We start from the raw sequence: 25,108 nt of genomic DNA on the forward strand, positions 1-25,108 counted from the left end.
TCAGACCTCTGCAGTTATGCATGCTGAGACAGTGGAACGGAGATTATACGGATCTGTCTCCAAAGATTGTTCTAGATCAGGCTGCAAGAGAATCTCTTCCGTGGAGGTTGTCTCAGGATCTTCTCTTCCAGGGAACCTGTTTTCGCAGGCCTTCCTGGGTGATTGTTACCACGGATGCCAGTCTGCTGGGTTGGGGAGCTGTCTGGGGTTCGTTAAAGGCTCAGGGACTGTGGACTCGAGAGGAATCGGTTCTTCCTATAAGTGTCTTAGAGCTGAGAGCAATTTTCAATGCTCTTCTGGCCTCGCCTCAGTTGGCTTCAACCCAGTTTATCAGATTTCAGTCGGACAATATAACATCTGTGGCTTACATCAATCATCAGGGAGGAACTCGGAGTTCCTTGGCAATGAAGGAAGTAGCCAGGATTATTTAGTGGGCGGAGGCTCACAATTGTCTGTCTGCGATCCACATTCCAGGGGTGGACAAATGGGAAGCGGATTTTCTGAGCAGACAGTCTTTTCATCCGGGGGAGTGGGAACTTCATCCAGAGGTGTTTTCCAGTTTGATTCTCAAGTGGGGTCAACCGGAGTTGGATCTTAGGGCATCTCGTCATAATGCCAAGCTTCCGAATACGGTTCAAGGTCAAGGGATCCTAAGGCAGTTCTCGTAGATGCTCTGGCGGTTCCTTGGAAGTTCAGTCTGGCATACGTGTTTCCTCAGTTTGCCCTTCTTCGAGTTATTGCTCAGATTCGACAGGAGAGGGCGTCTGTAATTCTCATTGCTCCAGCGTGGCCTTGCAGGATCTGGTATGCAGATCTGGTGGAGATGTCATCCTTTCCACCTTGGAGTCTTCCGTTGAGGAAGGACCTTCTACTTCATGGTTCCTTCAAATCTTGTTTCTATGAGGCTGACTGCTTGGAGATTGAACACTTGATTCTATCTAAGCGTGGTTTTTCTGATTCAGTTATTGAGACTATGATTCAGGCTCGTAAGCCTGTCACTAGGAAGATTTATTACAAGATATGGCGTAAATATCTGTATTGATGTGAATCTAAGGGTTATTCGTGGAGTAGAGTCAGGATTCCCAGGATTTTGTTTTTTCTCCAGGAGGGTCTGGGGAAGGGTTTATCTGCTAGTACCCTGAAGGGTCAAATTTCTGCTTAATCTATTTTGTTACATAAGCGCCTGGCGGATGTACCAGACGTTCAGTCTTTTTGTCAGGCTTTGGTTAGAATCCGGCCTATGGTTAAGTTTTTGTCTCCTCCTCGGAGTCTTAATTTAGTTTTGAGAGTTCTTCAACAGGCTCTGTTTGAACCTATGCATTCTTTGGTTATCAACCTGGAAGGTTTTGATTTTGGTTGCTATCTCTTCGGCTTGAAGAGTTTCGGAGCTCTCAGCTTTGCAGTATGAAGCTCCTTTTCTTATTTTTCATTCTGATAAAGTAGTATTACGTACTGCTTAAGGTTTACTTCCCAAGGTTGTTTCTGATAAGAATATTAATCAAGAAATAGTCGTTCCTTCTTTGTGTCCTAATCCTTCTCGCAAGGAACGTTTGTTGCACAACTTGGATGTGGTTTGCACTTTGAAGTATTATTTGCAGGCGACTAAGGATTTTCGCCAGTCTTCTTCTTTTTTTATCTTTCCTGGGAAGTGTAAGGGTCAAAAAGCTCCGGCTACTTCGCTTTCTTGTTGGTTGAGGAGTATTATTCGCTTGGCATATGAGACTGCTCCATGAGGGTTGTTTCTTCTACTTGGGCTTTCAAAAATGGTGCTTTTGTAGATCAGATTTGCAAGGCTGCCACTTGGTCATCTTTACACACTTTTTCTAAATTTTCTAAATTTGATACTTTTGCTTCAGCTGAGGCTGCTTTTGGGAGAAAGGTTCTTCAAGCAGTGGTGCCTTCAGTTTAGGCTTGACTGTCTTGTCCCTCCCTTATCATCCGTGTCCTCTAGCTTGGGTATTGATTCCCAATAGTAATTATGATGATCTGTGGACTCACTGTGTAATTAGAAAGAAAACATAATTTATGCTTTCCTGATAAATGTATTTATTTCTTGACACGGTGAGTCCACGGCCCGCCCTGTATTTTTTTCATAAACCTCAGGCACCTCGGCACCTTATATTACTTCCATTTTACTTTCCCTTTGGTCGAATGACTGGGGGTTGTGGATAAGTGGAGTGGTATTTAACAGCTTTGCTGTGGTGCTCTTATCCTCCTCCTGCTGGTCAAGAGTGATATTCCCAATAGTAATTATGATGATCCGTGGACTTACCGTGTCAAGAAATAAATATATTTATCAGGTAAGCATAAATTATGTTTTTATAGGATTCAGACTGAATCCTCAGATTTGTCTTCTGATGGTGAATATAATTCTAATATGAACACCTACATTGCTAAAGAAAGTATTTGGTACTTTAGGAGTACAATATTCTAAACCGGCTGAAGAAAAGTCTGTTAAACAATTTTCAAGCCTGCTGCTAAGGCTCCTAATTTCTGAAATAGTTCCAAAGAATGGGCAAGGCCCGGTATTCCTTATAATCCAGCTTCATAGTTAAAGGGATACTAAACCCAATTTTTTTCTTTTGTGATTCAGATAGAGCATGCAACTTTCTAATTTACTCCTATTATCAAATTTTATTCATTCTTTTGGTATCTTTATTTGAAAAGCAAGAATGTAAGTTTAGAAGTCGTCCCATTTTTGGTGAACAACCTGGGCTGTTTTTGCTGATTGGTGGATAAATTCACCCACCAATATACAAATGCTGTCCAGGGTCTGAACCAAAAATTAGGTGGCTCCTTAGCTTAGATGCTTTCTCTTTCAAATAAACATAGCAAGAGAATAGGTTTAAATTAGAAAGTTGCTTAAAATTGCATGCTCTTTCTGAATCACAAAATATTTTTTTTTGGGTTCGGTGTCCCTTTAAAGAAGAGGTTTCAGTTACCCTCTTCTAATTTGGAAATTTGGGGGACCATCCCTAAAGTAGACAGCCATTTCTATCTTGGCAAAGCATACTATTATTCCTTTTGAGGACAGTACTTCTTTCAAAGATACTCATAGAAAGGCTTTCTAGCAAGCGGGTTTCTTATTCAGACCTGCTCTATGGTGAGTCCAATTGATCAGATTTTTAGATGACTCTATGGATGAGGATTTTTCAACATTGCTAAGATCTTATTAGGTCTGCTAATGCATTCATCTGTGATGCAATTGTTGATATCAGGATTAATGCCAAGAATATGGTGCTAGCTGTTTTGACCGGAAGAGCCTTATTGCTGAAATCTTGGCCTCACTCTTGAAAAAGCCAGGGCGTTCTACCGGCGAAACTCGTTGAGTCTATTGTCCTTGTAGAGGATCCGTAGGAAGGTGCTGTGACGTCAGTTTCACTGGAATCGTCGTCAATTTCAAAATAGATTCATTTTTTGCTGTGCTCTAACAGAGAACTTTACCTGTGCGATCACTGTGAATCTCAGTCAGATTCATCAACACTTATGGGCATATTGTTTTTTATTGTCTAGTGAGTTTAATATTACTTCTTGAATAAATACTACCTGGACATGGTTTGACATGGACAGCTTTGACATGGTTTCTAAGACCAGACTATTAACTCTTCCCTTTCAAGGAAAGATTTAAATTGTGTTTCTGGTATGGGCGCTACTATTTCTACTGTGACTGGAGGTAAAGGAGGTTTTCTCCTTCAGGACAAAAAAAAATCTAAGGGGTAGGGCAGAGCTTCTAATTATTTTTTCATTTCATCAATCTTGGAACCAAAAACCCTCATCTTCTTCTCAAGAGTGACTCTTCCAGAACTCCCAGGAAGACCTCTTCCATTTGGAACAAGTCTAAGCAGTCAAAAAAAAAAAAGCACTCTTCTTTTTCTGCATGAAGGTGTGCTCTCCAATACTGATTTTCTTCTGGTTGGGGGTAGGATTACACTTTTTTCATAAGGCCTTGGCTCAGTCAGTTTGAGATCTCTCAGTATTAAACATTGTTTTCCAGGGATACAAAATAGGCTTTAGGTCAAGTCCTCGCAGAGGAAGCTTTCTTCTGTCCGAAATCTAAAGAAAGGCTTCATAATTTGGATGTAGTTAAAGCCTTAAAGTTGTATCTTAAGGCTACAAAGGACTTTAGGCAACCCTCTAGTTTGTTCATTCATTTCCTGGGTCAATGCAAGGGTCAGAAGCCATTTCCTTGGCTTTTTGGTTAAAGCTTTTAATTCATGAAGCTTTCTTGGAGGCGGGTAAGTCTCCCCCAAAACATATTCCTGCTCACTCTTCTCCAATTTATTACTATACTAGGGTGAGTCATTGTATTATAGGCCTAACAAGTCTGCTCACATTTCCTATAAAGTATAAGCTTAATTAGTTTGTATGAGTTATTCTTATCACAGGCATTCTTGCGGTTCCCCACAGTGTTTGTCCTTATCACCTTTAATGGAAGTTTATTCCATGAATCAGCCACCCTTTTTTTGAAGAAGCACTTCAGTAAATTACTCTTGAACCTGCTACCTTTCAACTTGAGATCATGGCCCCTTGTTCTGGTGTCGCTCCTTTTTGTAAAAAAAAAAAAACTTTTTTCATTAGGAAACCTCCGTCCGCAGCTCCTCTGTACTTACCACAGCAGTGACGAAATCGGCTTCCTCCAATCATGGCGTAGCCTCACGATATTGGATGCACTGGGGTGCACGCCATGATTGGAGGAAGCCAGTTTCGTCATTGCTGTGCTAAGTACAGAAGGAGCTGCGGGCTGCGGATCGCCGGTCTGGGTTTCCTAAGGAAAAAGGTAAGTATTTTAAAAAAAACACTGCAATGTAAAGTTTAATGAATGAAAGTGCCCCTGTTTCTCTTGTAAGGTGTATCCAGTCCACGGATCATCCATTACTTGTGGGATATTCTCCTCCCCAACAGGGAGCTGCAAGAGGATCACCCACAGCAGAGCTGTCTATATAGCTCCTCCCCCAACTGCCACTCCCCAGTCATTCTCTTGCAGCTCTCGACATGGGTAGTTGCTAGAGAGATGTGGTGCATTAATGTAGTTTATCTTCAATCAAAAGTTTATTATTTTCAAATTTTTTTCTAGAGAGCGGATAAGCTAGAAAATGCTGACAGTACCTGATTTATTTAAGGTAAGCCTGATTACAGTGATTTAATAACGACTGGTATCATGCTTGCTGTAAAGGGTAATATTTTTGTTATTTACTCTCATTACTGAATAGATATAACGTTTGCTTGATGTATATAAACGTTTATTACAAATGGGGATAAAACTTTATTCTGGGGCCCAGTTTTTCCACATGGCTGACTAGATTTTGCCTAGGGATAGTTTTTTATGGCCCTCTCACTGTGAGTACAGGTTGGGAGGGGCCTAATTTCAGGCCTAAATCGTGCAGTAGTTTTTGCAGCTTGAGACTTCCAGCTTCCCTGAAGGAGTCCACTGAACATATAGGACCTCTCTAAAGGGTTTTTGTGCCTTCCAAAGTCGATGTATGGGCAGGTAGGGTCACAGCAGAGCTGTGGCAGTTGGTTGGGACTGTTTAAAAACGTTTATATCGTTTTTTTGATCCGGTTTTGAAACTAAGGGGTTAATCATCCATTTGCAAGTGGGTGCAATGCTATTTAAGTCTATTATACACACTGTAAACATTTCGTAAAATTTACTGCTTTTTTCACTGTTTTGCAGTTTCTGTGATTGTTTTTTTCTCTTAAAGGCACAGTACCGTTTTTATTTTTTGATTGTTCACAGTTATTAAAGTGTTTTACAAGCTTGCTGGTCTCATTACTAGTCTGTTTAAACATGTCTGACATAGAGAAAACTCATTGTTCATTATGTTTAGAAGCCATTGTGGAACCCCCTCTTAGAATGTGTACCAAATGCACTGATTTTACTATAAGCTATAAAGATCATATTCTGGCTTTAAAAGATTTATCACCAGAAGAAACTGACAAGGAGGAAGTTATGCCGATTAACTCTCCCCACGTGTCAGAACCTATGACTCCCGCTCAAGGGACGCCCGCTCTAGAGGCGCCAAGTACATATAGCGCACCCATAGCGTTTACTTTACAAGACATGGCGGCAGTTATGGATCATACCCTTACAGCGGTATTGTCCAAACTACCAGGGTTACAAGGAAAGCGAGACAGCTCTGGGACTAGGAAAAATACAGAGCACTCTGACGCTTTAGTAGCTATGTCTGATATCCCTTCACAATATGCAGAAGCTGAGGAAGGAGAGCTTCTATCTGTGGTTGATTTTTCTGACTCAGGGAAGATAATTCAACCTGATTCTGATATGTCTACATTTAAATTTAAGCTTGAACACCTCCGCGTGTTGCTCAGGGAGGTTTTAGCTGCTCTGAATGACTGTGACACCATTATGGTCCCAGAGAAATTGTGTAGATTGGATAAATACTATGCAGTGCCTAGTTAACACTGATGTTTTTCCAATACCTAAGAGGTTTTCAGAAATTATTACTAAGGAATGGGATAGACCAGGTGTACCGTTCTCTCCCCCTCCTGTTTTTAAAAAGATGTTTCCCATAGATGCCGCTACACGGGACTTATGGCAAACGGTCCCTAAGGTGGAGGGAGCAGTCTCTACCCTAGCGAAGCGTACAACTATCCCAGTCGAGGACAGTTGTGCTTTCCTAGATCCAATGGATAAAAAGTTAGAGGGTTACCTTAAGAAAATGTTTATTCAACAGGGTTTTATTCTCCAGCCTCTTGCATGCATTGCCCCTGTCACTGCTGCTGCGGCCTTCTGGTTTGAGTCTCTGGAAGAGGCTCTACAGGTAGAAACCCCATTGGATGATATACTTGACAAGCTTAAAGCTCTTAAGCTAGCCAATTCATTTGTTTCTGACGCCGTTGTTCATTTAACCAAACTAACGGCTAAGAACTCAGGTTTTGCTATTCAAGCGCATAGGGCGTTATGGCTTAAATCCTGGTCAGCTGACGTTACTTCAAAGTCTAAGCTTCTCAATATTCCCTTCAAGGGACAGACACTATTCGGGCCCGGACTGAAGGAGATCATTTCTGATATTACTGGAGGAAAAGGTCACACCCTTCCTCAGGATAGGTCCAACAAATTAAGGACCAAACAGACTAATTTTCGTGCCTTTCGAAACTTCAAGACTGGCGCAGCATCAACTTCCTCTAATACTAAACAAGAGGGAAATTTTGCCCAGTCCAAGCCGGTCTGGAGACCTAACCAGGCTTGGAACAAAGGAAGGCAGGCCAAAAAGCCTGCTGCTGCCTCTAAGACAGCATGAAGGATTAGCCCCCGATCCGGTAACGGATCTAGTAGGGGGCAGACTTTCTCTCTTAGCCCAGGCTTGGGCAAGAGATGTCCAGGATCCCTGGGCGTTGGAAATTGTGTTCCAGGGGTATCTTCTGGACTTCAAAGCTTCTTCCCCAAAAGGAAGATTTCACCTCTCACAATTATCTGCAAACCAGATAAAGAGAGAGGCATTCTTACATTGTGTTCAAGACCTCCTAGTTATGGGAGTGATCCACCCAGTTCCAAGGGAGGAACAGGGGCAAGGATTCTATTCAAATCTGTTTGTGGTTCCCAAGAAAGAGGGAACCTTCAGACCAATCTTCTCAGGGTCCCATCCTTCAAAATAGAGACTATTCGAACCATCCTACCTATGATCCAGGAGGGTCAATATATGACTACCGTGGACTTAAAGGATGCTTATCTTCACATTCCGATACACAGAGATAATCATCGGTTTCTCAGGTTCGCCTTCCTAGACAGGCATTACCAGTTTGTAGCTCTTCCCTTCGGGTTAGCTACGGCACCAAGAATCTTTACAAAGGTTCTGGGGTCACTTCTGGCGGTCCTAAGGCCGCGGGGTATAGCAGTAGCCCCTTACCTAGACGACATTCTGATACAGGCATCGAATTTGCCAAGTCACATACGGACATTGTTCTGGCATTTCTGAGGTCTAATGGGTGGAAAGTGAACGAAGAAAAGAGTTTTCTGTCCCCTCTCACAAGAGTTTCCTTCCTGGGAACTCTGATAGATTCTGTAGAAATGAAGATTTACCTGACAGAGCCCAGGTTGTCAAAACTTCTAAATTCCTGCCGTGTTCTTTATTCTACTTCTCGCCCTTTAGTGGCTCAGTGTATGGAAGTAATCGGCTTAATGGTAGCGGCAATGGACATAGTGCCATTTGCCCGCCTACATCTCAGACCTCTGCAACTCTGCATGCTCGGTCAGTGGAATGGGGATTACACAGATTTGTCCCCTCTACTAAATCTGGATCAAGAGACCAGGGATTCTCTTCTCTGGTGGCTATCTCGGGTCCATCTGTCCTAAGGTATGACCTTCCGCAGGCCAGATTGGACAATAGTTACAACAGATTCCAGCCTTCTGGGCTGGGGTGCAGTCTGGAACTCCCTTAAGGCTCAGGGATTGTGGACTCAGGAGGAGTCACTCCTTCCGATAAACATTCTGGAACTAAGAGCGATATTCAATGCTCTTCAGGCTTGGCCTCAGCTAGCTGCGGTCAGGTTCATCAGATTTCAGTCGGACAACATCACAACTGTAGCTTACATCAACCATCAAGGGGGAACAAGGAGTTCCCTAGCAAGGTTGGAGGTTTCAAAGATAATTCTATGGGCAGAGATTCACTCTTGCCATCTATCAGCTATCCATATCCCAGGAGTAGAGAACTGGGAGGCGGATTTTCTAAGTCAACAAACTTTTCATCCGGGGGAGTGGGAGCTCCATCCGGAGGTGTTGGCACAGTTGATTCAACTTTGGGCAAACCAGAACTGGATCTCATGGCGTCTCGTCAGAACGCCAAGCTTCCTTGTTACGGATCCAGGTCCAGGGATCCCAAGGCAGCACTGATAGATGCTCTAGCAGCGCCTTGGTCCTTCAACCTGGCTTATGTGTTTCCACCGTTTCCTCTGCTCCCTCGTCTGATTGCCAAGATCAAGCAGAAGAGAGCTTCGGTGATTTTGATAGCACCTGCGTGGCCACGCAGGACTTGGTATGCAGATCTGGTGGACATGTCATCCTTTCCACCATGGACTCTACCGCTGAGACAGGACCTTCTACTTCAGGGTCCTTTCAACCATCCAAATCTGATTTCTCTGCGTCTGACTGCTTGGAGATTGAACGCTTGATTTTGTCAAAGCGTGGTTTCTCCGAGTCGGTCATTGATACCTTAATACAGGCGCGAAAGCCTGTCATCAGGAAAATCTATCATAAGATATGGTGTAAATATCTTCATTGGTGTGAATCTAAGGGTTACTCATGGAGTAAAGTCAGGATTCCTAGGATATTATCCTTTCTCCAAGAAGGATTGGAGAAGGGCTTATCAGCTATTTCCGTAAAGGGACAGATTTCTGCTCTGTCTATCCTTTTGCACAAACGTCTGGCTGAGGTTCCAGATGTTCAGGTGTTTTGTCAGGCTCTGGTTAGAATCAAGCCTGTGTTTAAACCTGTTGCTCCACCATGGAGTTTAAAATTAGTTCTTAAAGTTCTTCAAGGGGTTCCGTTTGAACCTTTGCATTCCATAGATATTAAGCTCTTATCTTGGAAAGTTCTGTTTTTAGTAGCTATCTCCTCAGCTCGAAGAGTTTCAGAGTTATCTGCTTTACAATGCGATTCCCCTTATCTCATTTTCCATGCAGATAAGGTAGTGTTACGTACCAAACCTGGTTTTCTACCTAAGGTGGTATCTAATAAGAATATCAATCAGTAGATTGTTGTTCCGTCACTGTGTCCTAATCCTCCTTCGAAGAAGGAATGTCTATTACACAATCTTGACGTGGTTCGTGCTTTAAAGCTTTATTTACAAGCTACTAAAGATTTTCGTCAAACATCTGCATTGTTTGTTGTCTACTCTGGACAGAGGAGAGGCCAAAAGGCTTCGGCAACTTCTCTCTCTTTTTGGCTAAGAAGTATAATCCGCTTAGCTTATGAGACTGCTGGCCAGCAGCCTCCTGAAAGAATTACGGCTCATTCTACTAGAGCGGTAGCTTCCACATGGGCTTTTAAGAATGAGGCTTCTGTTGAACAGATTTGTAAGGCGGCGACTTGGTCTTCGCTTCATACTTTTTCTAAATTCTACAAATTTGATACTTTTGCTTCTTCGGAGGCTATTTTTGGGAGAAAGGTCTTACAGGCAGTGGTGCCTTCCGTTTAAGCGCCTGCCTTGTCCCTCCCTTCATCCGTGTCCTATAGCTTTGCTATTGCTATCCCACAAGTAATGGATGATCCGTGGACTGGATACACCTTACAAGAAAAAACAAAATTTATGCTTACCTGATAAATTTATTTCTCTTGTGGTGTATCCAGTCCACGGCCCGCCCTGTCATTTCAAGGCAGGTGTTTTTTATTTTTAAACTACAGTCACCACTGCACCCTATAGTTTCTCCTTTCTCTTGCTTGTCTTCGGTCGAATGACTGGGGAGTGGCAGTTGGGGGAGGAGCTATATAGACAGCTCTGCTGTGGGTGATCCTCTTGCAGCTCCCTGTTGGGGAGGAGAATATCCCACAAGTAATGGAGGATCCGTGAACTGGATACACCACAAGAGAAATACATTTATCAGGTAAGCATAAATTGTTTTTTTAATAGGTTTTTAAAAAACAGGGCACTCATTCATTCAACTTTGCATTTACTTTAATACTGTGAAGTGGCAAAAGAGCATTAGTAATCTTGCTGCAAATACCTCAACCCAAACAATATGAGATCTATATATGTTCTCACTTTTTTTTCAAGATATGTTATAATGGTTTGATTTCTATATCAATTTGTATTGAAAAAATATATTTCTAGTTCCATTTATAAAGTTTGTGTAATGAAAATAGACTAGAAGAAATGTTGATTTATCATATTTTCTCATATTACTCTTTTAAAGGTTTCTTCAATGCGTGAAGAAAAAAAACTTCTAACCAACAAACTTTGTGAGTATGAAAAATTAAAGAATCAGATGTCTGGTGAATTGGAGATGAAGCAGCGCACTATTCAGCAACTGAAAAAGGTTAACTTTTATTTTTATTTAAATTTTATTTAATTTTTGCAATTAACCCCTTGAGTGCTAACAACGGCTCTGAGCCGTCGCAGAGTTTCTCACTCAGGTGCTAACGACGGCTCAGAGCCGTCGCTAGCACTCTCCTACCTTGAGGGAGATCTGGGGGCTCCCACCCGCTCCTACCCCGGCGATCGTGCCTGTAGACTGACAGGCATCACCGGGGCTTCCCGTTTTGCGTGGTGACGTCACGTGTGATGACGTCACCGCGCTACTTTATGTAAAAAAAGACAATTAACAATATAGGGAAAGGGGGCATACTGATTAGAAGCCTGTATCTCAGGCATCTAAGCAGCTACAGAAATGAAAAGAAAAAAAGTAAAAAAAATAAATTAAAAATGTAAAATTAAAAAACCCTCAAATGTGCTTAGCACCCAGGTGGGAAAGTGCTTAGCACTCAAAGGGTTAAAGGGACAGTGAACTCAATCTTTTATGATTCAGATAGAGCATGCAAACATAAATCACAATTTACTTATATTTTCAAATGTTCTTTGTTCTCTTGGTATCCTTTTGTTTAAAAGCATACTTAGGTAGGCTAAGGAGCAGCAATGCACTACTGAAAGCTAACTGCTGATTGGTGGCTGCACATATAAACCTCTTGTCATTGATTCATGCAATGTGTTCAACTTGATCCCAGTAGCACATTGGTGCTCCTTCAAGATAATGAAACAAATTTATTAATGTAAGTAAATTGGAAAGTTGTTAAAACTTGTATGCTCTATATCAGGGATGGGTAGATGGCGGCCCAAGAGCTAAATATGGTCGTCCTGCACTAGTTTTTTCTGCTCTTGCGAAAAATCAGCCCTATTAATGTAAGCCATCGTTTTTGTGGCCCCAGGAAAAATTTAACTCGTAAAACCTTCTTGGTGTAAGAAAAGCATACAGAGACTATCCTGCAACATTAACTATTATTTTTATTATTGTTAACATTTACTTATAAAGCTCCAACATTTTACGCAGAGTTATACAAAGGTATTTTGCATTTATTAAGGTACAAACGGTATTAGAGTTTCAAAGACAAGTTATACAAGGGTATGTTGTATACATTGCACAAACATCTTTAACAAAGAATACAAAAAGTTCTGTAAAAAAAAAAAAAAAAGATGAAGAGCCCTGCCCTTGACCACAATTGGTAACAGATTCACTTTTATACAAAGTTAGCTACAGTTTAAAAGGCTCTCAAGCTTACATTCTAAGGGAGAAAGTATCCTCCCATTACCCACAATCCCCAGTCATTCTTTACCTGTGTAACATTGTAGGTGATGTGCGAAGATGTCTGAATAAATCAAGTTCTTAATCTTTTAATGGGTACTTTTCCCTTCAAGCAAGGATTGGGGTTATGCTGTGTCCATGTAATTATCTTTAGTAAGAGTAATTGTGGCTTTTAGCAGTTGGAAGACGGCGAGGTGGTCTTTGCTTACCTTCCAAAATTTTTGCTACCCCTATATAGGAAACCAGGGTTGGTTACTCTGTTTTTTCTTTATCTACAGGTCTTTGTCAGTGAGGATTCTGTCACACCTGTTTGCTGTACCTGCCCTACAGCGGATCCACAGGTAAGTGCTTTTACCTTCTAGGTGAGAAGGATGCAGCACTTAGGAGTTCCTTGTTTTAAAAAAACTAAATAAATAAAGATACTTGGAAAACAAAGTGGATCCTTATGGGACTGAATGTCCCTTTTAAAGGTTGGGGATTTATTGGGCAGCAGTTCAGGGCACTGTTTCTGTCATTTTGATTATGGGGATTTGTTTGTACAAGTTTACCTTTTTATTTAGTTTGGGTAATATCTCTTTAAGAAAGTTGTTGGACCGCACCTTACTTTTGAATTTGAGATCATACGGCCGCTCTGGTACTTCCTGAGTGCTGAAAAGTTTGTTTCTAGCTGGCTGTTTACAAGGGATTTTTTTCAAGGAGACAGACAGTATTTTCTAGCATTAGATCGTTTTTCCTGCCTGTCGCTTCTCTCTGTTTGCAGCTTTCTAGGATCTACAGTTTTAACAGGATTTATCTGCTGGTGTGGATTTGATTCCTGGTGACTGGTTGGGTGAGTCTCTCCAGCATGGCTGGGGTGTAGAGGTGTTGGTTTTAATAATTATCTATGCTTAGAATTTTATTCTTATTTTTTTAAATTGGAATTAGAGTATAAGGAAAATAAAGGGCTATTTTATTTACTAAGGAAGCCGATCCTAAGCTTTCTCTGTCATTTGTTAAATGCCTTTATTGTGCAGATGCCCAGGTTATACCTCCTGTGCAATTTTGTTCACCTTGTCTTTATAAGGTTTTATCATCTAAGGATAAGGATTCCTTATCTGAGCCTTGTTTTTCTCAGGATAATGCTGTTCAGCGGTTTTCACAGCCTTCTGTTAAAGGGACACTGTACCCAAAAAATTTCTTTCGTGATTCAGATTGAGCATGACATTTTAAGCAACTTTCTAATTTACTCCTATTATCAAATTTTCTTCTTTCTCTTGGCATCTTTATTTGAAATGCAAGAATGTAAGTTTAGATGCCGGCCCATTTTTGGTGAACAACCTGGGTTGTCCTTGCTGATTGGTGGATAAATTAATCCACCAATAAAAAAGTGCTGTCCAGAGTACTGAAACAAAAAAAAAAATCTTAGATGCCTTCTTTTTCAAATAATGATAGCAAGAGAACAAAGAAAAATTGATAATAGGAGTAAATTAGAAAGTTGCTTAAAATTGCATGCTCTTGCTGAATTACAAAAACATTTTTTTGGGTACAGTGTCCCTTTAACATGTCCCAGTTTTTGACAGATTCACGTGCAGTGCCCTGCGATTCCTCTCAGTCAGTCTCTGGGAGTGTTTGTTTGCCTAAAGATTTTGCTGTGCAGTTGACTTCTGCAGTTTCTGCAGCTCTAAGTGCTTTACCTAGTTCTGGTAAAGGGAAGAGGAAATCTAAAAACATTTCTATGGCTTCTGATTCCTCCATGACTGATTTGGTTAGTCTTTCTCAGTTATCTAGCAAGGATCATTCCTCTGCAGCTTCTGAGGGCGAGATCTCCGATTCAGAATCTGAAGTTCCTAGTACAATAGATTTTGAGAAGGTTAATTTTAGATTTAAACTGGAGCTTCTCGGTTTACTTTTGAAGGAGGTTTTAGCTACTTTGGATGACTCTGAAACTGTTGCAGAGGCTCCTAAAAAGGCTAATAAACTGAATAGAGTTTTTGTTGTCAAACCTAAATCTGTTGAGGTTTCTTTCTAATGATACAATGAGTCCATGAATCATCATTAATTACTCTTGGGAATATCACTCCTGCCCAGCAGGAGGCAGCAAAGCTGTTAAATATCACCTACCTTCTATCCCACCCCAGTCATTCTCTTTGCCTACGTTAGAGCAAGGAAGTGGTAAAGTTAGGTGTTAGTAAAAGATTCTTCAAGCAAGATCTTATTATTTTTTAAGTAGTGCAAGATTGTGCTGCTTTGTTCTAGGGTGTAGCCGTAGTCCATATCAGTAGAGATGTGGTGGCTTTAGAGCAATGTGAACTTGTAGGACATAATTCTCACTGCGCCTCCCATGTAGTTTATGCTGCCCTAATTCTGAAAGCCTGAGTAAGATTACTCAGTCTTTATCTCCTTTTTCCACAGGTCCATGTGAGGGAGAAGACCTCTCAAACCTAGTGAGCTGCCTGGCAGATTTAAGGGGTAAGTGCTGACTTTATTTTTCTTAGTACAACAGGAAAAAGTGGGCACTTTATTTAATAAGGGACACACAGTTTTTCTCCTATATGTTAAGGGGAACATATACTGGCAGTATGTTAACGCAGGCACTGGGGTTGAGGATTGTTAAAAAAAAAAGGCTCTTGTTATGTGGTTTCATTTCTCCCGGCGGCTTGAATCTATAATATGCCGACCGGGAGATTTATTTTTCAGACGCCCACAATGGGCGGGGCTAACTGAGGCGGCGGTTTACTGTTGCACACCATTTTCCCCTGCATTCACTGTGACCGGATAACAATCTCACTGGAAAGTGCATAATAAAGTTTAAATCTGCGCTTTTGGGACCGGACAGCTGCTCACTATACTGCAGACGCTGTTGTTGATATTTTGCAAGTTCCGAATCATTTACTAGAGAGATTCTATCTGGTGTTAGCAGGGCAGGTAGGCACCTCAGCAAAGCTAAACTGAGGTGTACAGGTTGTTAATAGTACTTGCATACACTCTATTTAGTTAGTTACTGCAGAATATAAAAAAGGTTACGTTTTAAAATTTAAAGTGACAGTAAAAAAATTTTGTGTTTAAATTTTTATTAAAATTTAAGTATTTCTCATGTAAGGTGTATCCAGTCCACGGATCATCCATTACTTGTGGGGATATTCTCCTTTCCAACAGGAAGCTGCAAGAGGATCACCCACAGCAGAGCTGTCTATATAGCTCCTCCCCTAACTGCCACCTACCAGTCATTCTCTTGCAGCTCTCGACAAGGGAAGTAGCATAGAGAGATGTGGTGACTTAGTGTAGTTTATCTTCAATCAAAAGTTTGTTATTTTTAAATGGTACCGGAGTTGTACTGTTTTTTACCTCAGGCAGAAATTAGAAGAAGTGTTTTGCCTGAGGTTTTTGATGATCTTAGCAGGTTGTAACTAAGATCCACTGCTGTTCTCACATATAACTGAAGAGTATGGGAAAAACTTCAGCTGGGAGAACGGCCTGCAGAATCAACTGCCTTGAGGTATGTTCAGTATATTTTTTTCTAGAGAGATAATATGAAGTCTAGAAAATGCTGGCAGTGCCTGATATATTTGAGGTAAGCCTGATTGTTGTGATTTAATAACGACTGGCATCATGCTTGCAGTTAAGGGTAATTTTCATGTTAATTGCTCTAATTACTTAGTATGTGAAACGTTTACATGTATTATAAGGAACGTTTTTTAAAAGGGTGATAAATCTTTGTTTGGGGCCAAGTTTTTCCACATGGCTGTTATTTGACTCCTAGGAGTAGTTTTTTAGGCCCTCTGACTTTCAGTGCATGGTGGGAGGGGCCTATTTTCGCGCTCTAATTGCGCAGTTTCTTTTCAACTCTGAGACATCCAGCTTCCCTGAAGGAGTCCCCTGACATATTGGACCTCTCTAAAGGGTTTTTGTGCCTACAAAAGTCGTTTTATGGGAAGGTAGGAGCCACAGTAGAGCTGTGGCAGTTTGCCTGTGACTGTTATAACGGTTTTACCGTTTTTTGGCTTCGTTTTTTAGCCTGAGGGGTTAATCATCCATTTGCAAGTGGGTGCAATGCTATTTTACCCTAGTACATACACTGTTAAAATTTCATAGCGTTAACTGCTTTTTTCACTGTTTTGCAGTTTTTGTGTTTGTTTTTTCTCTCTTAAAGGCACAGTACCGTTTTGTATATTCTGCTTTTTTACATTAATTAAAGTGTTTTCAAAGCTTGCTGGTCTCATTACTAGTCTATTAAACATGTCTGACATAGAGGAAACTCCTTGTTCATTATGTTTAGAAGCCATTGTGGAACCCCCTCTTAGAATATGTACCAAATGCACTGATCTTACTATAAGTTATAAAGATCATATTCTGGCTTTAAAAGATTTATCACCAGAGGAAACTGACACAGGGGAAGTTATGCCGACTAACTCTCCCCACGTGTCAGAACTTATGACTCCCGCTCAAGGGACGCCCGCTCTAGAGGCGCCAAGTACATCTAGCGCGCCCATAGCGTTTACCTTACAAGACATGGCGGCAGTTATGGATCATACCCTTACAGCGGTATTGTCCAAACTACCAGGGTTACAAGGAAAGCGAGACAGCTCTGGGGCTAGGAAAAATACAGAGCACTCTGACGCTTTAGTAGCTATGTCTGATATCCCTTCACAATATGCAGAAGCTGAGGAAGGAGAGCTTCTATCTGTGGGTGATTTTTCTGACTCAGGGAAGATAATTCAACCTGATTCTGATATGTCTACATTTAAATTTAAGCTTGAACACCTCCGTGTGTTGCTCAGGGAGGTTTTAGCTGCTCTGAATGACTGTGACACCATTATGGTCCCAGAGAAATTGTGTAGATTGGATAAATACTATGCAGTGCCTGTTTACACTGATGTTTTTCCAATACCTAAGAGGTTTTCAGAAATTATTACTAAGGAATGGGATAGACCAGGTGTACCGTTCTCTCCCCCTCCTGTTTTTAAAAAGATGTTTCCCATAGATTCCACTACACGGGACTTATGGCAAACGGTCCCTAAGGTGGAGGGAGCAGTCTCTACCCTAGCTAAGCATACAACTATCCCCGTCGAGGACAGTTGTGCTTTCCTAGATCCAATGGATAAAAAGTTAGAGGGTTACCTTAAGAAAATGTTTATTCAACAGGGTTTTATTCTCCAGCCTCTTGCATGCATTGCCCCTGTCACTGCTGCTGCAGCCTTCTGGTTTGAGTCTCTGGAAGAGGCTCTACAGGTAGAAACCCCATTGGATGATATACTTGACAAGCTTAAAGCTCTTAAGCTAGCCAATGCATTTGTTTCTGACGCCGTTGTTCATTTAACCAAACTAACGGCTAAGAACTCAGGTTTTGCTATTCAAGCGCGTAGGGCGTTATGGCTTAAATCCTGGGCAGCTGACGTTACTTCAAAGTCTAAGCTTCTCAATATTCCCTTCAAGGGGCAGACCCTATTCGGGCCCGGACTGAAGGAGATCATTTCTGATATTACTGGAGGAAAAGGTCACGCCCTTCCTCAGGATAGGCCCATTAAATTAAGGGCCAAACAGACTAATTTTCGTGCCTTTCGAAACTGGCGCAGCATCAACTTCCCAGTCCAAGCCGGTCTGGAGACCTAACCAGGCTTGGAACAAAGGAAGGCAGGCCAGAAAGCCTGCTGCTGCCTCTAAGACAGCATGAAAGATCAGCCCCCGAGCCGTTAACGGATCTAGTAGGGGGCAGACTTTCTCTCTTCGCCCAGGCTTGGGCAAGAGATGTCCAGGATCCCTGGGCGTTGGAAATTGTGTTCCAGGGGTATCTTCTGGACTTCAAAGCTTCTTCCCCAAAAGGAAGATTTCACCTCTCACAATTATCTGCAAACCAGATAAAGAGAGAGGCATTCTTACATTGTGTTCAAGACCTCCTAGTTATGGGAGTGATCCACCCAGTTCCAAGGGAGGAACAAGGGCAAGGCTTCTATTCAAATCTGTTTGTGGTTCCCAAGAAAGAGGGAACTTTCAGACCAATCTTAGATCTCAAGATCCTAAACAAATTTCTCAGGGTCCCATCCTTCAAAATGGAGACTATTCGAACCACCCTACCGATGATCCAGGAGGGTCAATATATGACTACCGTGGACTTAAAGGATGCTTATCTTCACATTCCGATACACAGAGATCATCATCGGTTTCTCAGGTTTGCCTTCCTAGACAGGCATTACCAGTTTGTGGCTCTTCCCTTTGGGTTAGCTACGGCACCAAGAATCTTTACGAAGGTTCTGGGGTCACTTTCGGGTGGTCCTAAGGCCGCGGGGTATAGCAGTAGCCCCTTACATAGATGACATTCTGATACAGGCGTTGAATTTTCAAATTGCCAAGTCCCATACGGACATTGTTCTGACATTGTTCTGACATTTCTGAGGTCTCATGGGTGGAAGATGAACGAAGAAAAGAGTTCTCTATCCCCTCTCACAAGAGTTTCCTTCCTGGGAACTCTGATAGATTCTGTAGAAATGAAGATTTACCTGACAGAGGCCAGGTTGTCAAAACTTCTAAATTCCTGCCGTGTTCTTTATTCTACTTCTCGCCCTTCAGTGGCTCAGTGTATGGAAGTAATCGGCTTAATGGTAGCGGCAATGGACATAGTGCCGTTTGCTCGCCTACATCTCAGACCGCTGCAACTCTGCATGCTCAGTCAGTGGAATGGGGATTACACAGATTTGTCCCCTCTACTAAATCTGGATCAAAAGACCAGGGATTCTCTTCTCTGGTGGCTATCTCGGGTCCATCTGTCCAAGGGTATGACCTTCCGAAGGCCAGATTGGACTATAGTAACAACAGATGCCAGCCTTCTGGGCTGGGGTGCAGTCTGGAACTCCCTGAAGGCTCAGGGATCGTGGACTCAGGAGGAGGCAATCCTTCCGATAAACATTCTGGAACTAAGAGCGATATTCAATGCTCTTCAGGCTTGGCCTCAGCTAGCTGCGGTCAGGTTCATCAGATTTCAGTCGGACAACATCACGATTGTAGCTTACATCAACCATCAAGGGGGAACAAGGAGTTCCCTAGCAATGTTGGAGGTTTCAAAGATAATTCTAGGGGCAGAGATTCACTCTTGCCATCTATCAGCTATCCATATCCCAGGAGTAGAGAACTGGGAGGCGGATTTTCTAAGTCGACAGACTTTTCATCCGGGCGAGTGGGAGCTCCATCCGGAGGTATTTGCACAGTTGATTCAACTTTGGGCAAACCAGAACTGGATCTCATGGCGTCTCGTCAGAACGCCAAGCTTCCTTGTTACGGATCCAGGTCCAGGGATCCCAAGGCAGCACTGATAGATGGTCTAGCAGCGCCTTGGTCCTTCAACCTGGCTTATGTGTTTCCACCGTTTCCTCTGCTCCCTCGTCTGATTGCCAAGATCAAGCAGAAGAGAGCTTCGGTGATTTTGATAGCACCTGCGTGGCCACGCAGGACTTGGTATGCAGATCTAGTGGACATGTCATCCTTTCCACCATGGACTCTGCCGCTGAGACAGGACCTTCTACTTCAGGGTCCTTTCAACCATCCAAATCTAATATCTCTGTGTCTGACTGCTTGGAGATTGAACGCTTGATTTTATCAAAGCGTGGTTTCTCCGAGTCGGTCATTGATACCTTAATACAGGCACGAAAGCCTGTCACCAGGAAAATCTATCATAAGATATGGTGTAAATATCTTCATTGGTGTGAATCCAAGGGTTACTCATGGAGTAAAGTCAGGATTCCTAGGATATTATCCTTTCTCCAAGAAGGATTGGAGAAGAATTTGTCAGCTAGTTTCTTAAAGGGACAGATTTCTGCTCTGTCTATTCTTTTGCACAAACGTCTGGCTGAGGTTCCAGTTATTCAGGCGTTTTGTCAGGCTCTGGTTAGAATCAAGCCTGTGTTTAAACCTGTTGCTCCGCCATGTAGTTTTAATTTAGTTCTTAAAGTTCTTCAAGGGGTTCCGTTTGAACCTTTGCATTCCATAGATATTAAGCTCTTATCTTGGAAAGTTCTGTTTTTAGTAGCTATCTCCTCGGCTCGAAGAGTTTCGGAGTTATCTGCTTTACAATGTGATTCCCCTTATCTCATTTTCCATGCAGATAAGGTAGTGTTACGTACCAAACCTGGTTTTCTGCGTAAGGTGGTATCTAATAAAAATATCAATCAGGAGATTGTTGTTCCGTCACTGTGTCCTAATCCTTCTTCAAAGAAGGAACGTCTATTACACAATCTTGACGTGGTTCGCGCTTTAAAGTTTTATTTACAAGCTACTAAAGATTTTCGTCAAACATCTGCATGGTTTGTTGTCTACTCTGGACAGAGGAGAGGCCAAAAGGCTTCGGCAACTTCTCTATCTTTTTGGTTAAGAAGTATAATCCGCTTAGCTTATGAGACTGCTGGCCAGCAGCCTCCTGAAAGAATTACAGCTCATTCTACTAGAGCGGTAGCTTCCACATGGGCTTTTAAGAATGAGGCTTCTGTTGAACAGATTTGTAAGGCGGCGACTTGGTCTTCGCTTCATACTTTTTCTAAATTCTATAAATTTGATACTTTTGCTTCTTCGGAGGCTATTTTTGGGAGAAAGGTCTTACAGGCAGTGGTGCCTTCCGTTTAAGCGCCTGCCTTGTCCCTCCCTTCATCCGTGTCCTATAGCTTTGCTATTGCTATCCCACAAGTAATGGATGATCCGTGGACTGGATACACCTTACAAGAGAAAACAAAATTTATGCTTACCTGATAAATTTATTTCTCTTGTGGTGTATCCAGTCCACGGCCCGCCCTGTCATTTTAAGGCAGGTGTTTTTTATTTTTAAACTACAGTCACCACTGCACCCTATAGTTTCTCCTTTCTCTTGCTTGTCTTCAGTCGAATGACTGGTAGGTGGCAGTTAGGGGAGGAGCTATATAGACAGCTCTGCTGTGGGTGATCCTCTTGCAGCTTCCTGTTGGGAAGGAGAATATCCCCACAAGTAATGGATGATCCGTGTACTGGATACACCACAAGAGAAATAAATTTATCAGGTAAGCATAAATTTTGTTTTTTTTTGTGGTAAATTGTTCCATTGCGAGTCAGAATGGACAAGAGGCCTTGCAAAATGCTTGTTTTGGTGCTATGTGGAAGCACCTATCCCTTCTGTTCCTTATGTTTTGAGAGAACTTTAAATTAGAGGGATAGATTTTTTTCTGAGCCAACATTGTCTAAGGCAGATACTGTTTAGGTATCATGGCCGTCGCCCCGGAAGTTACCCCGTATCCTTTCTATTTTTACCTTAAAGTATGACGTTCTTACATTTTCTGATGTGATACTGTGGCTTCCCTTGGGATCAGATGAGGGTTTACCCACATTTTGTTCTTTCTCAGGAAGATCTGGAGAAGGGCCTGCACGTCAGTACTCGGATGGGACGGATATGTGCTCTTTCGATTCTTTGTATTAATCGTCTGATGTCTACCAGGTGTTCAATCCTTGTTCAACCCTTGGTCAGAATCAGACTCCATGGAGTCTTAATCTTGTTCCTTGGCTTCTGCTGCAGGCTCAGTTTGAGCCTATGCATTTGATGGCTTTCGATTTATTTTCTTGGGTAGTTTTGTTTCTTCTCGCTTCTTCTTCCTCTCAGAGCTTTCAGCTCTGCAGTGTGACCCGCCTTTCATTATTTTTCAGCGGATTTGGCGGTCTTTCATACCTAATTGATATTTCTTCCTAAAGTACTATTGGTCCGTAAAATCAATCAGAAGATTGTCGTTCCTTTGTTTTGTCCGATCTCTTTTTATTGGTAGGAATGTCTTTTGTATGACCTGGTGGTGCTGCAGTCTCTGAAGTTCTAAATGCAGTCAACCAAAGACTTTCGACAATCTTATACCTTTATGTTGTGTTCTCTGGCCACTTCTTCTACTCTTTCTTTTTGGTTAAGAAGTGGTTTTCGATTGGCTTATGAATCAGCGTGACAACAGCCTTCCGAGGGAATTATGGCTCATTCCACTAGGGCTGTCTCTTCTTCTTGGGCCTTTAAAAATGAGGTTCTGTGGAACAGGTCTGCAAGGCGGATTCTTTGTCCTTGTTCATAATTTTTTTCCAAATTCCTGGAATTTGATGTTTATTTGCCTCAGCTGAGATTTTTTTGTGGGAGGAATGTTCTTCAAGCGGTGGTGCCTTCTGTTTAGGTCCGCCTGTCTCCCTCCCTTCCATTCTGTGTCCTCTCGCTTGGGTATTAGTTCCCACTAGTAAATGAATGGATTTGTGGACTCTCCATGCCATTGGAAAGAAAACAAAATGTATGCTTACCTGATAAAATTCTTTCTTTCCTGGCATGGAGAGTCCACAACCCACCCTTAATTTCATGTTAAGACGGCTTTTGGTAATTTTAAACCTCAGGCACCTCTATACCTTTGTGTCCTCTTCTCTTTCCATAATTCTTCGGCTGAATGACTGGGGGTTTATGGGAAGTGGGAGTGATACTTAACAGCTTTGCTGGGGTGTTCTTTTCCTTCACCTGGAGGCCAGGAGTTGAATTCCCACTAGTAATTGAATGGATTTGTGGACTCTCCATGCCAGGAAAGAAAATAATTTATCAGGTAAGCATACATTTTGTTTTTGGTTAAAAGGGCATTTTACCTTTATACTGTACTGTAATATATCCAAGGTAATCAGAGGTAAAAGGTGTATTAATATAACCATGTTTTCTGTGCAAAACTGGGGAATGGGTAATAAAGGGATTATATATCTTTTTAACCAATAATATTTTTTGAGTTGACTGTCCCTTTAAGTAAAGCAAAGCTGCGTTACAAAACAGGGATCTAATAGGCAGGGAAATAACAAATAACAAAGGATTGTAGAGGTTACATCGCCAGACAGTCAAGGTCAAAACAGCTCCGATACAACACAAATTATCAGAGTTATGTCTCAAGGAAAACCCATTCAAGCCAAGAGTCAAATCAAAATGATCAGGGTAGTGTACAAATTGACAAATGGGAAATGTCTCTGAGTTCCTAGATTCAAATATTAATACACGTTATCAAAGAAACTTATAAAATACAGAAGCAGTAAAAAGTATAAAAGTTCCATAAAAGCCCAAAACACAGCACAGAGCAAAACCCAGAGAATAGAACACAAACACAATGTAAAAGCAGAATACAAAAACCTAGTACAAGCACAGTACACCATAACAGAAGCAGAATACTCAAGCAGCCAAATATTGCACACAGAGAATAGAAATAGGGAGAGAGAGCGAGAGATAGATATAGAGATATATAGACTACTAGGCACAGTACACCTAACCTAGCCGACATAGGACAACTTAAAGGGACATAAAACCCCCAAAAAAATTTTTGATTCAGATAGAGAAAACAAATTTAACTTTCTAATGTACTTCTATTATCTAATTTGTTTCATTCTCTTTGTATGCTTTGTTAAAGAAGCAGCAATGCACTAATGGTTTCTAACTGAACACACGGGTGAGCCAATGACATATATATATATGCAGCCACTAATCAGCAGCTAGAACCTAGGTTCTCTGCTGCTCCTGAACTTGCCTAGATAAACCTTTCAGCAAAGGATAACAAGAGAAGGAAGCAAGATAACTAATAGAAGAAAATTAGAAAGTTTTTTATTTTTAAATTGTATTCTCTATCTGAATCATAAAAGAAAAAAATTGGGTTTCATGTCTCTTTAATACAAAAAACACAGTACTCACTATTATTACACAATAAAAAAAACACACACATATGACACCTGTTAATCTATCGCCTCCTGAAATATGATAATTGATATCTGGTGGAAATATTTTAATGTTAATTTACTTTTCATTTTTTAGGATCCGTTTGATAACGAGAAAAATAGAGAGGCAATGCGTTTGTACCAGATCGCTTGTGAAGGTAATGGATCTGCTGCTTGTTGCATATATGGAAAATTGTATGTAGTTTGAACAAGTGTGTGCAAGAATACCAACAAAAGCACCTTTGATTATAACCCATAACTACATGAGTCTTTCAATGTTGCAATGTTCTGTTCTGTTTTGTTTAGACCAACAGTAAAATGGTTTCACCTCTTTTTTTTTTTTTTGTGGGGTTGGCGGAGGTGTGTACAATGAAAGCAGAGTTAGTGAAAGCATAGCCTTTCAAAGCAACCCTTTTATGCTGGCAGTCACAAATTTACATAGCAAATAGGGAGCACTGCATAATGATCTAAAGCAAATAATAGTTATCTGCCCAATAATGTTCATCAGTCTTGTAAATAAACTAATTAGCAATGTCTTTTCATGCAACTAGACTGAATCACTTTTCATATAAACATCAGTCTTTTCCCTTGTTAAATTACCTATTTATCTTAAGGGAAATATAAATTTGAGTGGAGGTAAAAAAAAAACACAGCAGCAGTGCTCTGCAGGTCCGAACAACACTTCTGCTGTGTTTTTAACCCCTTTGTAGGGGTTAAACACACTTTAATGTAGTGTTGAAAGTCTTAAAAGTACATACTCTAATTAATTAAAGCAAGTCATTTTTTTCTATTATGGCTCTTTGATTGCTGAACTCAGAAGAAAAAAAAAGTCACAGGCATTAGTTGCTATTTTCCTACATTCAGAACAAGATTTAATCAGTCCACCAGAGCTCAAAAATCATCTTTAGAAGTTTTTAGGGAGGTAAATGTCACTTGCTTTTCAGATTGTGAAATAGGTACTGTGGAGAATTAGATGTTTACTGAAGTACTTCCTCAGCAGATGAAATCCCCATCTCAAACTCTTTAAAAATTCCATTTGCGGCAAACTGAAACTATTGATTGTAGATAGTACAGAATCCAGGAAGAGTTACTCCCCTTATCATACCATGATTGGATACATCTACTACAAAATCATGCTCTTATCAAGAGGTTAGGAATCCTTATCCCAGCATAA

General features: G+C 41.3%; 1 protein-coding gene across 1 annotated transcript in view; it reads left to right on the forward strand.

Moving 5' to 3' along the window:
• Positions 1-24,092, forward strand: part of LOC128643894 (kinesin-like protein KIF20B) — a gene marked incomplete at both ends in the record, with an annotated part of 82,835 nt that extends 58,743 nt beyond the window's left edge. The window contains 2 exons of the mRNA XM_053696665.1: positions 10,870-10,992; positions 24,032-24,092. Of these exons, the coding sequence (XP_053552640.1) occupies positions 10,870-10,992; positions 24,032-24,092 (184 nt within the window). The remainder of the gene's footprint in view (positions 1-10,869; positions 10,993-24,031) is intronic.
• Between the last annotated feature and the right edge of the window lie 1,016 nt (positions 24,093-25,108).

Source organism: Bombina bombina, unplaced genomic scaffold (genome assembly GCF_027579735.1).
Source record: "Bombina bombina isolate aBomBom1 unplaced genomic scaffold, aBomBom1.pri scaffold_1137, whole genome shotgun sequence".
In the NCBI taxonomy this organism is placed as follows: domain Eukaryota; kingdom Metazoa; phylum Chordata; class Amphibia; order Anura; family Bombinatoridae; genus Bombina; species Bombina bombina.